The sequence below is a fragment of the Myotis brandtii genome, unplaced genomic scaffold (genome assembly GCF_000412655.1).
Source record: "Myotis brandtii unplaced genomic scaffold, ASM41265v1 scaffold654, whole genome shotgun sequence".
In the NCBI taxonomy this organism is placed as follows: Eukaryota; Metazoa; Chordata; class Mammalia; order Chiroptera; family Vespertilionidae; genus Myotis; species Myotis brandtii.
Window position 1 is genome coordinate 2296561 of NW_005370538.1, and position 16032 is coordinate 2312592.

Consider the following 16032-nt stretch of genomic DNA (forward strand, 5'->3'; position numbering starts at 1 on the left):
ATATGGGAAAAAAATGCAGGTTAATAATAATACAAGAATAAACTCTGTGTCTCATGTACTCACAATTATAAACCTACTTTTCACCTCCCCTGTATATTCCACTACTTAACCTTTAAATCATTGCCAAGTCCCAGTGTACCTTAGTCAGTTTTGTATGCCAATGTTCTCTTTCATGCAGTATATATGATAGTTCCTGTGTGCCTCAGCCCTATCTGGCTAAGTACTAAGGATCTTCTTCCTACAGGTCAACCCTGATCTCTTAAGCTTATCACTTATGCTCTGGGTGATAAGCTGGAGTACCTGAGATATGCCTACCAAGGTGTAGTCTCCTTCTTGTTCTCCATCATTGAAAATACTTAGCATTAACTCTTGATTAATTGGTAGTAATATGATGAGTGCCATCTGATAAGAACATGGAACTTAGAGAGAGGGGTTTGCCACTAACTTCTTGTCTGCCCTGGGCTAGCTATTCTCTCTCTTTAGGAGAGGGACGCTTAGTCCTGGCAAGATGACCTCAATCTGTAGGGGTGAGTTTCTTTAATTTTCTTCTTAAGCTTTCAGCCTACTAAATTAGGTCATCCTCATTGAACCCTAGCCCTTTTGTCTGGGGCTCTGAATACTACCCACTTAATTTTGGCTCTGTATATAAATCACCTTGTTAGGACTCCTGAAAAAATTAAGTGGAAATCTAAACTCCATTCTTAGGTTCTCACCAGACTCATCTCCTGAGTATCATCACATACATAGTATATTTATTTACCATTGGGCTTCAAATTGTTCTATCCATTCTCTTGCATGTGATTGCTAGCCTGGGATATACTTAAGTTTACCATACCCTAGATTTGGCATCTAGAGCTGGGCCTGGCAAACAAAAGATTTTGGGCCAAATCTAGCCCCCACCCCTGTTTTTTCAAAAATAAAGCCATGTCCACTCATTTATGTATTGTCTATAGTTGTATGACAATGTCAGAGTTGAGTAGTTCCAACACAAACCATACGGCTTGCAAAACCTTAAATATTTACTATCTGATCCTTTATAGGGAATGTTTTCTGACCCCTTATCTAAAACCAAGTAGTTTCCCTAGTCTTGATATTGCTTATTCTTTGATAATTCTTCATTTCCATCTTGTCAACCAGTACATACCCAGAAGGCCAGTCAATAGAGACTAAGATAGGTTCCAGTCCATTCAAACTATGTTTTTAAAAAATATATTCTTATTGATTTCAGAGAGAAAGGGAGAGGGAGAGAGATAGAAACGGCAGTGATGAGAAAGAATCATTAATTGGCTGCCTCCTGCACACCCCACATTGGGGATCAAGCCTGCAACCCAGATATATTCCTTGACCAGGAATCAAACTGTGACCTCCTGGTTCATAGGCCAAAGCTCAACTACTGAGCCACACTTGCTGGGCCAAACTATATGTTTTAACTTGAATTTCCCTGCTTCTTCGTTGTCACCTTTCTAGAATGGCCTTTCCCTGTGGTTCATAGTGAAAGAAATGACATAATCATAAAGTTTATTACAATAGCCTTATGACATTTTTTTAAAAGTAATATCAGATTCTAATACGAAAGTCTTTCAACATTGACAATCTTCAACATGACCTTACAATATATCTATGATTAGATTTTTCAATTCTTCAGTGTCTCTAACATCAGGTCTTCTGAACTCCAGAGCTTCCAACATCTCCAGTTGCCAGATATTCTAAATATTACCACATCCATATCTTTTCACTCTTTCACCTACAACATCTCCAATGCCAGTCAGTGTTTTCTAATCTTCTCAATATTAGGATCATTAAAAATCTAGGTCCTCTAAAATCTCCAACAATAAATCTTTAAGTTATAGGTCTTATCTTTTAGAGTCCAGAATTATAACTTCCAGTTTTACTATATTTCCAGTTATCTAGTCCCTCCTATATACCAGTCTTCTAGAGCTCATATATTTCACTGTATCCAAGTGCAGCACTTACATTATTTAGTTCCTACAACTTTTAATGTCTCCTAAATTCTGATTTTATAATGTCTTATAAAATTAGCAGATTATCCAATGCCCAAGTTTTTCAATATCTTCTAGAACCTGCTCCTTCATCATTCAGGTGTTAAAATATCCCCAATATCTAAGTGACTATGTCTCTTAACATCCTGATCTCTTAAAATCTAGGTCTCTTAATATCCAGGGCTTTCAATATCTTCGACTTACAGCATCATTAAAATTACATCTTTCAAATTCTATGTCTTTTAACTTGAGTATGCCAATATTCAGATTTTCCAATGTCTCCCAATATCCAGGGTTCCTGATTTTAGAATTGCTAAATGTCTAAATCTTCTATTGCCAATACCTTCCAATGTTTAGGACCCCCCAAGTCCAGGACTTGCAATGTCTCTAGTGCTCAGGGCTTCTAATATCTATGAATTCCAACATTCAGGGCCTCCAAAGTCTCCAATATCCAGAATAACTAAATATCCTCAAAATCCAAGGCTTCCAATGTCTCCAACATCCTATGCTTCCAATGTCTCCAATGTCCAGGGTTTCCAATGGCGCCAGTGTCAAGGTCTTCCAACAACTCCAGGTCTTCCAGTAACTCCAAGTCTTCCAACAACATCAAGGTCTTCCAGCTAATCCCAGTCTTCCAGAGAATCCACGTCTTCCAGACAATTCACGTCTTCCAAACAAACCACGTCTTCCAGACAATCCACACCTTCCAGTAAATCCAGTCTTCCAGCAATTATAGGTCTTCCACAAAATTCATATCTTCCAGGAAAATCCACGTCTTCCAGAAAAATCAGTGTCTTCCAATGATTTCAAGGTCTTCCACACAATCCACATCTTCCAGAAAAATCTAGGTCTTCCAACCAATCTATGACTTCCACCAAATCAAAGTCTTCCGATAAAGCCACGTCTTCCACTTAATCTTGGTCTTCCGCAAATGTATGTCTTCCTTGAGATCTACGTCTTCCAGTAACCTCCAGGTCTTCCAGCAAATCTACATCTTCCAAACAGTCAAGATCTTCCGGACAATTCGGGTCTTCCTGAAAATCCATGTCTTCCAGAAAAGTCATGGCTTCCAGGAAATCAATATCTTCCAATCAGTTCCAGGTCTTCCAGGCTATCCACGTCTTCCATCAAATCCACGGCTTCCAGAAAATCCACAGCTTCCAGCAAACCCTGGTCTTCCAACAAAGCTGTATCTTCCATCAAATTTATAGCTTCCAGCATACCCACGTCTTCCAACAAAGTGACGTCTTCCAGAAAATTCATGTCTTCCTACACCTCCAGGTCTTCCAGCATCTCCAGGGCTTCCAGCATCTGCTCGTCTTCCAGCATCTCCATGTCTTCCAGAATCTCCACATCTTCCAGCATCTCCACGTCTGCCAGCATCTCCACATCTGCCAGCATCTCCACGTCTGCCAGCATCTCCACGTCTGCCAGCATCTCCACATCTGCCAGCAACTCCATGTCTTCCAACATCTCCACGTCTTCCGAAAACTACCCAGTTTTCCAACAATGGGCTCAAAATCCACGTCTTCCGTCTCCAGTGTACCGGTCTTCTAACATTCAGGTCTTCCTGTGTCTACGATATCCAGGTATTCTAACGTGTTCCATAGTTCAGGTCTTCCAACCTTTCCCCAGGTCCAGACTTTTCTAAATTAGTCTTCCCAAGTCTATGTTCAGATCTTTCCACAGACAAGTCTTCCAACTCAAATATTCCTGCTTCTAGTAGAACTAGCTTCAGAAATAGTGGTTTTTGCTATTAGGAAATGTGTATTTATTCTTTATAACTTTTAAATATGTTCATAAAACACCTTCTATAGAATAAACACACGTATGGGATTGCTGTGATAAATTTTGCTACTTTACTAATGCTTATAATTTTTATATAGTCAACTATGTTTAGGTGCAAGTGCAGTTCTTATTTTAATGAAAAATATTGAGAGACTGTTTATTATTTTAGCTAAAGTTAACATACAGTGGAAAACATACAGTGTATTTATCCATTTTTATAACATCAATTTTTGTTTGGCCTTATGTGACTAATAATAATAATAATAATAACACTCAATGTAACATATACTATATCCAGGCACTGTTCTAAGGTCTTTATATACATCAACTTACTTAATTTTCCCAAGAACCCATTGAGGGTAGGTACTATCATCCCTGTTTTACAGATGAGGAAACTGGCACACAAAGGTGATGTAATTGTCCAAAGGACACAACTAATAAATGATTGAGCTAGAATTTGAACCCAACTAGCCTACTTTCAAGTCCATGATTCTCACCACCATATTATAAATCTGCTGTTGAAAATCAAGATGAGAATTATGAGATTCAAAGCTTAATTGTTCTCATTTTATATGTAGACTATTATAAAACCTTATATACAAATGGTCTTACTGTATCTTGTCACTATCAGAACCTATGTGTTTGTATTCATAGATCTTATTCCTTAACCAGCTACTATCAATCCCTTGCTCATGTCTATGGGACTAGGCACAAACACTTCTTCATACCATTTTCAATTTGGGTAGAAATACTATGAGAGCACTGAGTTCAAGTACCCTTTGATTTAGAATCATATTCATAACTCCATGCTTTGAGTACTGATGCATGGGATTTACTCTCTCATCTACCTTAATTCCTTATCTCTGACCATTTTCCAGCTTGTCATCTTACTATCTAGACCATTTACCATTACTTTGTTTCTGACCTCCAGGATCCACCTGCTTCAAATATCACTGACCTCTTGGATTCCTATCACTGCCTTGTGACTGACTAATGGTGACTACAACTCCTTAACTCCCAGCATGCTGATATAGAGAACTAACTACTTGGTTTTCCAAGCCTCAGCTCCTATAAGGAGCTACCCCTACCTCTGGTTGGCATTACAAGCATTAAAGCCACATAATGGAATTTTGATTAGGCAAGAAATCTCTAAAGATTTAGAATTATCTACATGGTAATACAAATTAATAATAAAAATAATAATACCTTAAAAATGTCTAATGATTTAGTTTACAAAGTGTTGTCACTTTATTCATTCATTCATGCATTCATCAATTTGTTCAACAAATATTTATTGAGTACCAACTGTGTACTAGGCATATTTTGATTAAACAAAGTCACCTGGGGGAAACAGACAATGTTCAAATAATATAGGATGCTGTGAGAATCTGGAAAGTTAACAAAAACATTCCTGAGGAAGTAACATTTATGGTGACCGAAAGATCTATATTCTCATTTGATTATCACAATAACCTTGTGACTTAAATAAGATGTATGTGTTTACATCAGCTTTAATCTAATCAGAGGTTAAGAAGCAAGTACTAAATATGGGCATAGAATCCATGTATTTTGACTCCCCCCCCCCCCCCCCCCCCCCGCTATTTTTGGCTTAAATATATAATAAGTACAGTTTTGACAATATATATCAAGAGATACAAAAATGTTTTGTACTCTTTGACTTAGTATTTTCACTTCAATGAATTTACTCAAGGGAAATATCTGAAATGTGGATAGCTCATTCACAAAGATGTTCCTCACTTAGTTATCTGGTATAGTTAAAAACAGAAAAACCTACAGGTCTAATTTTAAGGGCATAATTAAGTAAATGTGCTATTTCCATATGATGGAATATTACTCCATTAAAAATTTATGGTCTATTTAAGTTATATAATACTAGAGGCCCAGTGCACGAATTTGTGCACCAGTGGGGTCCCTCAACTTGGCCTGCAGGATCGGGCCAAAACTGGCTCTCCGACCTCACCCGAGGGGTCCTGAATTGGGAGAGGGTGCAGGCCAGGCTGAGGGACCCCACCAGTGCATGATCGGGGCCGGAGGGGGGTGCAGGAGGTTGGCCAGCTGGGGAGGGACCACAGGAGGGCTCCAGGGCGTGTCTGGCTTGTCTCCTTCAGTCCCAATAGGCCAGATCCCAGCAGCAAGCTAACCTACCGGTTGGAGCATCTGTCCCCTGGTGGTCATTGCACATCATAGTGACTGGTCAACCGGTCTACTGTTCCCTGGTGGTCAGTGCACGTCATACCGACTGGTCGACACGTCGACTGTCTATCCCCTGGTGGTCAGTGCACGTCATAGTGACTGGTCGACCGGTCGACTGCCTGTGCCCTGGTGGTCAGTGCACATCACAGCGAGCGGTTGAGCAGCCTTAGCATATTACACTTTGATTGGTTGAATGGCCTACCAGATGACCGGTAGCATATTAGTCTTAAATTATATAGGATTAAGTTAAAATCAGCATGTAGAATTGTATACAGTATGATTGCAATTATTTTAAAATAGAGGCCCGGAGCATGAAATTCTTGCACTTGCGGTGGGGAGAGGGGTCCCTCAACCTGGCCTGTGCCCTCTTGAAGTCTGAGAGCCCTCGGGGGATGTCCAACTGCTGGCTTAGGCCTGCTCCCCTTAGTGCTGCCATGGAAATGGGAGAAGTTTCCGCCACCACTGTTGTGCTCACCAGCTGTGAGCCCGGCTTCTGGTTGAGCAACGTTCCCCCTGTGGGAGCTCACTGACCACCAGGGGGCAGCTTCTACATTGAGCATCTGCCCCCTGTGGTCAGTGCCGTCTTAGTGACCAGTTGTTCTGCCATTCAGTCAATTTGCATATTAGCCTTTTATTATATAGGATGTATAATCAGACAAATGACTAGCAATAAACCCATTATAGATTGTGAACTAATTATCACTAGGTGGATAGGATAATGTGTGATTTTCATTTACCTTTTTATGTTCTTTTTTCTTCCAAACTTCTTACAATGTGAAAGTGTTTTATATTTCTGAAAAAAATTTAAATGTGCATAAAACCATTGTTTCTTCACCTTTTTATTGCACATATAATCAAGTTTTACTGTTGAAAATACTTTAGAGTATAAGTAAGCACAGTGAAAAACTTAAAATCTAAAATAAACTCAGTATTCAGAGATAATGCTAGAAAATTTTTGGTGTATGTTCTTCCATACTATTTCACAGGTATGTTTGCTTTATTTTACAAAATGGTATTCTTTTAACCTAATTTTTCCCCTTAATAAATTGTACACATCTTTCTATGTCAGTAACTGTGCATCTATATTATAATTTTAATATATTACTTATTTACTTAAGTTTTTTCCTTTTTTATTATAAAAACTGCTGTGATGAGGACATATGTTGTGCAAGCTGTGCAGAGCACAAACTGCCTCATCCTAGATGGTGGCTCTGTACTTTATTGTGTGCAAATTTATTCAGATATTACTTAAAATAAATTCTTAAAAGTAGAGTTGCTGATCTAAAGGATATGTACAACATAAAGCTTATCACAGCATAAAATTTATAAGTAATCGAGATGTCCAACAATTGGGGTGGATAAATAAAATGATATTATAAATATATGATGGAATACTATACAGCCATTTAAGTTTATACCACAGAAGAATATTTCCTGAAATGGAAATGTGTTCACAAGATCTCATTAGTGAGAGGAACAGGTCATATGAATGTAAATATATATATATACATATATATGTTAGTAAATTCTTTTAGAAAGCCCTCACCATTTTGGCTCAGTGGTAAGAGCGCTGGCCTGTGAACTGAAGGGTCTTGGTTTCAATTCAGTCAAAGGCAGGTATCGCAGTTGGAGGCTGGGTCCCCAGCCCCAGCCCCAGTCAGGGCACATGTGGGAAACAACCAATCAATGTCTCTCACATCGATGTTTCTCTCTCTGTGTCTCCCCCTCCCACTCTCTTTAAAAAATAAATTAAAAAAATATCCTCGGGTGAGGATTAACAACAACAAAAAAAAAACAGAACAAACCAAAAAAAATTGTAGAAAGAAAACTATAAATGTCCTCAGAAAAATAACCAGAAGAATATACATTAAAATGTTCATAGCAAATGTCCCCAAAGGAAAATGTACAGATTATACTACACCTAAACAACAATAATATGGATGGATTTTACTTTTGTAATGTTAAATTAAAAGATCAAGTACCAGAAGACTATGTATAACTAGATATCCTTTATATCTTATTTAAAAACAAGTAAAACTAATAACTATAGGGTGTCCCAAAAATGTATACACATACTTTGAATAATTATAAAGGCAGTGTTTATTAAAATGCATTTCATTTTCAAAATCGAGCTATCAGCTGTTATAGTGTCTATACACTTTTTGGGATGTGCTGTATATTATTTAGGCATACATATATATTTTGGATTAAAATATATTATTTAAAAAGCCAAGGAATATCAATAAAAAGTTAGGATAGTGGTCTTTGGAGTTGAGGAAATGGGGCCGCAGTAGGAGAGGATCATAGAAGTGGATTGAAGTTATTGTCAGTATTCTAGTGCTCAGGTTCAATGGGTGAGTGTTCATTATGTAATTAAAAGCATACTATTGACTTTAATAATTGTATGATTATAATGAAAATTAAATAAAGGACAAGTTAATGCATAAAAAATAAAAGAGGGCCATGCATGGATCACTGAGACAATGTGCATGATCTATGATAGCGTACATGAATTATTTATAATCCAGTTTTATGCAATTGAATTTTATGATATTTTCTTAAGCAATTATCTCTGGGGGTTGGGAATACATGTACTTTTTATTCTCTTGTGGCTTTTTATTCTCTAAATTTTCTGGAAAAACAAGCCCAAAATTACATAGAATAAGAATCATATCTGTAAAAAAATACATAACAGGGACTTAAAAGAAAGTGTTGACATGTTAATAATAATTGCCTCTGTGTAGTGAAATTTCATATAGTTTTTTATGTTTCCTTAGAGTTTTTTTAATCCAAGTGTTATAGAGTGAGATTGTGTTATTTTTTCTGTTACAAAAGTCACATATGCTTCTCATAGGGTTAAAAGGGCAGTAGTATGTAAAGAAAGAAATAAAAATACCCTTCTCCCAGGCATGATGATTTATTTGCTCTGAATCTTACAAGAACTTTTTCTGTTTATATGCATGTGTTCTTGTGTGTTTTATAATATGAATCATGCTATACCTACACCAGGTTCTCAAATAATGTTTCATTCAATCTTGTTTTGTTAAAATTGATGAGAAAAATCGATTCCTGGACAGGGCCACTCCATGTGGTTTGCATGTTCTCTCCATGTCTGCGTGGATTTTCTCCAGGGACTCCGGTGTCTTCCCACATCCCCAAATGTGCATATGACATGAAGTGGTGTGTCTATATTGTCCCAGTCTGAGTGAGTATAGATGTGTGTGAGAGGCCCTGCCATGGAAGGGCATCCTGTCCAGGGTGGATCCCGTCTTGTGTCCTGAGGAGAGGATCCAGTCACCCATGACCTTGAACTGGAATAAAAAGGTTGGAAAATCATTCTGTTACTTGTTTTTATTCATTTTTCTTAAATGTATGTATATCACACATTTATTTCAGTGTTTGATATTAGAAGTGCTTGGGTATTTATTTAGAAGTTTGGTGATGTTTTTGTGACTAGGATATGCCCTAGGAACTTAATTCTTGTTTCTATCAATTAGCCTATGGTAAAATTGGTTTCATTATACATTGTTTCCCTCAAAGTCACAGTTTCCAAGAACCTATCTATGAAGTTAAGTGAGGACTTAACTACTATTCTACAACTTACTGTCCTTCCCCCCTCCCTTTTGTGTTCAATAGAAAGCCATTGTATCAGCCAGTAGAAATCCATAGTAGGTGTATTATGTAATTTATTAAATTCTTTCCAAATGATAGAATTTGGATTAATAGTTTTTACTATTACACACAATGCTATACAAAGCATTTTTTAAATCTATTTTTTGCATGTTTAGGAGTATTTTTATAGGCTAGTACCTAGAAATATAACTGCCAGATCAAAGGGTTTGAGCTAAATTGCCTTTGTGGCATGCTGGACACTATCATTCTTTTTTATATTGTCAGCATTTTGGATGAAAAATCCAATCTCATTCCTTTAAGTTATTTCCCCTACCCCCTACTAAAGTTAAGCACTTTTTAATATATTTATTAACTATTTCTATTTTGTTGGAAATTGCTTGTTCATCTCCTTTGCTTATTTTTCTTTTGAGTCATTTATCTTTTTTTCTTTCTTGATATGTAGGTCTTTAGATACTAGAGATAGTATCCTTTTGCCTGTTATATATTACAAATGTCTGTCATTTGTCTTTTTAAAAGTTATTTATAATACTATTTGCCATAAAGATTTAATTATGTAAATAGGCAAACATTTTAATTTTTTATAGTTTCTTGGTTTTTTCCCATTTTTAAGTAGGCTTCTATATCCCCAAATTATAAAAATATTAGTCAATATTTTTTCTAATATTTTACGTATTTTATTCTTAGTGCTTTAATCCTTATGAGATTGTTGTTTGTGTGTGTGTGTGTATACCTATGGTCAAAAGTAGGGACCTACTTTAATTTTTCTAGAAGACAAAGTTAGTTTTCCTAACTTATTTATTGTATTGAATGATATTTATACTAATTTGGAATTCTCTTTTCATCATGAATTGTATGAGCATGCTTGTTTATTTTCTGTTCAATTTTTGTCTATTACTGAGCTAATACCTCACTGATTTAATTACTGGATTAATTATTTTAATTACTTTAATTCGTTATTAATTAAAAATATGTTTTGAAATCCATTCCTTCTTTTCAGAATTTATTTGGCTATTTGTCTACATTTTCTTTTTCCAGATGAATTATAGAATTAACTCATCAACTTCAGTAAAAAGAAAAAAATCCCTGGAAGTGCCTCGGAAATTTTGAGTCACCTAGCAAGAACTGGCATTTGTACAATAAAGGGTTTTGCATTTATCTTATATCCAGGCATCATTTTAAACTCTGTTCTTAGCTCTATGTTTGTTCCCAGTTAATTATCTTTAATTCCTAGTTGTACAATCATGTCAGTTGTAAATAAGAAAACGTTTGTCTTTTCATTTCTAATGTTTGTTTCTAATTTGGTTTTCCTTTTGACGCATTGGTAAAGATCTGTGACTTCCAGGAGAATGCTGATTTATATTGATTAATAAAGATGAGGCCTCCTCCTCTTGTTTTTTACTTTAACAGAAATATCTCATTATTTTACTCTAAAATATGATGATTACCATAGTTACTGATAGATACCCTTTTTCGAGTTACGAAATACCTTTCTATTGCTGATTGACTTACAGTTTTGTCAGGAACAGATATAGCATCTTATTGAATGCCTTTTCTGGAATTTGCCCAGGTGATAATATGGTTATTCTTTTTATTTTTATTTTTTAACTTTGAAAAATATTTATTTATTTATCTTAAATTTATCTTTATTGTTCAAAGTATTGCAGATGTCCTCTTTGTTTTGTTTTTTCCCCCATTGATCCTCTCCAGCCTGCACCTGCCCCTCCCAGGCTTTCACCACCCTTTTGTCTGTGTCCATGGGGTATGCATATATGCATATAAATTCTCTGACCCACCCACTCCCCTACCCCTGCCTTCCCTCTGAAATTCATCAGTCTGTTTCATGCTTCTATGTTTTTGGATCTATTTTGTTCATCAGTTTTTGTTCTTTAGATTCCACATAAAAGTGATACTTACATTTTTAATCTTTAGTATAGTTAATTACTTTGATAGCTTTCTTAATGTTGAGCTATTCTTGCATTCTTGGAATAAAACTGACCTGGCAGTGGTGTTTTGTCTATGTCAATATTTCATTTAGGATATAAAACTCTATAGTAACAAGTTCCTAGAGCAGTGCCCCTTTTTCACATCATGGCACACTGGGGTAAATTAAACTGACAAGATTGCTCAGGGCAGAGACAACTGGCTTCCCAGGTCTGTCTTCCCTCAAAGCCTTAGAACAGTGGTTCTCAACCTTCCTAATGCTGCGACCCTTTAATACAGTTCCTCATGTTGTGGTGACCCCCAACCATAAAATTATTTTTGTTGCTACTTCATAACTGTAATTTTGCTACTGTTATGAATCGTAATGTAAATATCTGATATGCAGGATGTATTTTCATTGTTACAAATTAAAGCATAGTGATTAATTACAAAAACAATATGTAATTATATATGTGTTTTCCGATGGTCTTAGGTGACCCCTGTGAAAGGGTAGTGCAACCCCCAAAGGGGTCGCGACCCACAGGTTGAGAACCTCTGCCTTAGAAGATAGCATGTTACACATACAACCCCTCCACAGGACACCAATGTGCCAAGGCATACTTATTGGGAAACTCTCATTTATTGTTTTCCTTTGTGTGATATTCTTTTTCTGATTTAATATCAGGATTGTCTTAACTTTATAAATGAACTTATTTTTTTCTTATTTTAAAATCTAAGTAACTTAGACACAAGCTATTCCCTTGAACACTTGATAACACTCAACCATAAAACCATTTTGTCCTAGTGCTTGTTTTTGGGGAGAGAGGGTAGAAATGTAAATCTTCTTTCAATGTCTTTGATGGTTAGTCTATTCAGGTTTTCACCCCTCCTTGAGACAATTTTGTCAATTTGTTTGTAAAACTTCCATATCATATGGATTTTTAAATGTAAGTTGTATGTATTATATTCTAATGTGTATGGTTTTGCATATATATGGCTTTACCTTTTTTATTCTTTTTCTTAATAGGACTATTTACATAGTTGATTTTCAGATAACTATTAAAAAGCAAATCTTTTTTAAAATATCACTTCCTGCTTTTATTAATTCCTTTTTTTCTACAGTCTTTGTTGCCATTTGATTTCTTTCTAGATTTAAGTGATTGCTTAATTTATTATTGAGTCCTTCTTACTTTCTATTTAATGCATTTAAATAATAAATTTTCCTCCAAATACATTTGACCATTTCTCATAGTTTTCACATGCAGTGTTATAATAGTCATTCTTTTGATACCTTATCTGTAATTTTCCTTTTTAATCTAAGAGTTATCTTAGATTTATATATTTCAACATGGTTAGGTTTTAGTTGATGTTTGCTTTTTCTATCCTTGTTTTCTTTATTGCTAGTTACACTCTCTCATGGATGGAGAATGTTTTCTGCATGAATTATACATCTTGGAATATTATCTTTTTGTCCTAATGTAAAAATGTTTTATAAATATTCCATGGGCAATTGAAGCAAATGTATTTTGTTTGGGTAATATTATATCATATTTATACATATTAAATCAAACTTATTCATTGTTATTCAGATTTTCCCTATTCTATTAATCTAAATTTTCTGATAAAAGTATGTAAAATGTCATACTGTTGTTTTATCATAGTCCGCTATTTCTAACCTTTTTTGTTTTACATGTTTGAATTTTTTTCAGTGCATTAAATTTCATGTTTTTCTTATTGGATTATGTTAATTCACAACATAAAGATATCTTCTTTTATCCATTTAATGCTTTTTTGCCTTAACATTTCCTTGCCACTTCTACTAGATTTTTGTTAGTATTTGTCTGGTGTATCTTTATCTTTCCCAGTATTTTTAACTTTCCTGTTTTGTTTTGTTTTAGGTGTATTTTTTTAAGAGATAGTTGAGATTTATTTTCCTATACTCTTTAATTTGGATCCCCTATCCCTTTCCCTGCCAACTGAGCTGATTTCCCACCATTAGTAGAAAGTGATGACCCTCCGCCAGGCAATTGCAGAATGCCGCACCACCAGCCCCTGGTACAGAAGAAAGTCTTTATGCTAACCTGGTTCCAGCTTCAGGAGCACAAAACTCAAGCTTTTAATCACTTGAGACTTTTAAACAGCACCAACTGGTGCTCTAGCTTATTTGGACCTTAAATGCCACCACCTCTCACTAGATCCCAGATGTTATTTAAATTATATTTCAAAAATTTACAAAAAAAAAGAGGGAGAGGAGAAGCTTATCAGAATAAGAACATCCTAGGAATGTTCTTAAAGTCTCTATTTCAGCTTTTGGCTGACATATGAAATTATAGACAATAAATATAGTCCCCTTCCCCAGGTATGACACTAAACCAGCTTCTTCTGGGATCTGGTTACAGTATTCATAAAGACAAACTGCCTTGAAAGTCAGACTAGTGATGCTGTGGCCCCAGTGGCCTCTGCAAGTGAGGCCTTGCCATCCACTGGTGGACAAATACATAGTGTCCAGCATCAGTCCCTGGGCCCTCCTGCCTCCCAAGTCTCAGCAGGATCCCTGTGAGGGAGCAGCCTGTACTTCCTTTGGAGGACAACCATAGTGTTTTCCCAGGCACAGCCTGCACCAATAATGCCAAACTTTCCAGGCACAGACAAGTCAACCACAGTTGAGCCGAGGCAACACTTGGGGCTCTTGCCATCCCCAATTGGACCCCCTTGATTCCCAAGGACAGCTGAGGCCAGAGGTTCTGGAACTCCTCCACATTCAGAGAACTGGGCTGGGAGCTGAGGTTGGCACAGGTGAGAGCAAGTAGTCCCACAAACATCTGGGCCAAGTCATGCATGAAGGCATGGTCAGGAATCCAGATGCCTACAGGTGGAGTGAAGGGGTTCAGGTCCTTATTGAGCTCCTCCAAGCATTCCAACACCAGGGTCACTGGTCCTGGTAACAGGTCTTTCAGGAGCCCCTTGGGTACTTTCACATGATAGTACCTGTAGATGTCAACCACGCAGCCCAGGCACACAGCCAGCGGCTTGGCCTTGCTGTGGCCTTTGAGGTGGTACACAACGTCCAGTGCCGCCGAACCGCTCACTGAGCACACCAGGCCATACAGCCTATTGGTGGGGATGGCCACCACAGCGCTGGAGCGCAGCTCGCCCACGGCAGCCTGCAGCACCTCCATCCAACCAGCTCGCTCTGGGCTTGTGGCCTGCACAGCCTGTTCCCCCGGGAGCCAGCCATAACAGCCAGCCGGGCACCACTGAAGTGGGGCCCCAAGGGTGGAGGAGGCAGCCTTTGCAGGTGGAGCCCACTGGCCCCTCAATCCCACGCTGGCAGCCACCGTGGCCCTCAGTCCCCTGCCTTAGGTATATATTTTTAAAATAGCACATGATGAGATATTTTTCTTCATCTAAGAATGCTGCCTTTTAATTCCTAATTAAAACATTCATAGTTATTATAATTTCATAATATTTATTACTAATTTTATCATTTTATTATTTTTATTTTTATCTCTTGCTAGATTTGTCAAAGTACATGTCCTCCTTTTCCCTATAGTGATTTAGGAGTTTGAAATATCATTTGTAACAGTGGTTGCACTGATATATATAGACGTAGATATAGATATCTAGAATGTTGAGATATATATATATATATATTTCCTATATAACAAAGGGAATATGCAAATTGATCATCATGCCCTCATAAGACAGCTGCCTATGACCGGGTTGACAGGGGGTTAGTGAGGGACGACCAAATGACTGAACAAGCAAGCTGCGTGGGGTGACCAGGCTGGCAGGAGGGCTGTGAGGGGTGACTAGGCCGGCAGGGGGGGCAGTTGGGTGCGATCAGGCCAGCATACAGAGGCAGTGAGGGGAGATCAGGCAGGCAGGCAGGGGTGATCAGGCCAGCAGGGAGGGCAGTTAGGGGCAACCAGGCAGGCAAGTGATTAGGAGCCAGCGGTCCAGGATTGTGAGAGGGATGTCCAACGGCCATCCAACGACCTGCAGTCGGACATCCCTTGAGGGGTCCAGATCGGAGAGGGTGCAGGCTGAGCTGAGGGGACCCCTCCCCATGCACGAATTTTGTGCTCCGGGCCTCTAGTGTGTGTGTGTGTGTGTTGGCAGGAGGGCTGTGAGGGGTGACTAGGCCGGCAGGGGGGGCAGTTGGGTGCGATCAGGCCAGCATACAGAGGCAGTGAGGGGAGATCAGGCAGGCAGGCAGGGGTGATCAGGCCAGCAGGGAGGGCAGTTAGGGGCAACCAGGCAGGCAAGTGATTAGGAGCCAGCGGTCCAGGATTGTGAGAGGGATGTCCAACGGCCATCCAACGACCTGCAGTCGGACATCCCTTGAGGGGTCCAGATCGGAGAGGGTGCAGGCTGAGCTGAGGGGACCCCTCCCCATGCACGAATTTTGTGCTCCGGGCCTCTAGTGTGTGTGTGTGTGTGTGTGTGTGTGTGTGTGTGTGTGTGTGTGTGTGTA

The 16032-nt window shown here is 38.0% G+C and overlaps 1 protein-coding gene, 1 long non-coding RNA gene and 1 pseudogene across 2 annotated transcripts; 1 reads left to right on the forward strand and 2 right to left on the reverse strand.

Annotated features, from left to right (window-relative positions):
• Positions 1-2735: 2735 nt before the first annotated feature.
• Positions 2736-4276, reverse strand: CDR1 (cerebellar degeneration-related protein 1, 34kDa). The gene is given in 2 exon segments (XM_014528820.1): positions 2736-3491; positions 4265-4276. Coding segments are annotated over 2 exon segments (552 nt in total). The 3' UTR covers positions 2736-2951.
• A 3486-nt stretch (positions 4277-7762) lies between these two features.
• On the forward strand, positions 7763-11020 carry LOC106723820. Its single transcript, XR_001359549.1, has 2 exons — positions 7763-9326; positions 10671-11020. It is a non-coding gene; the product is annotated as an uncharacterized LOC106723820 (long non-coding RNA).
• A 2445-nt stretch (positions 11021-13465) lies between these two features.
• Positions 13466-16032, reverse strand: part of LOC102263770 — a 19845-nt pseudogene continuing 17278 nt past the window's right edge.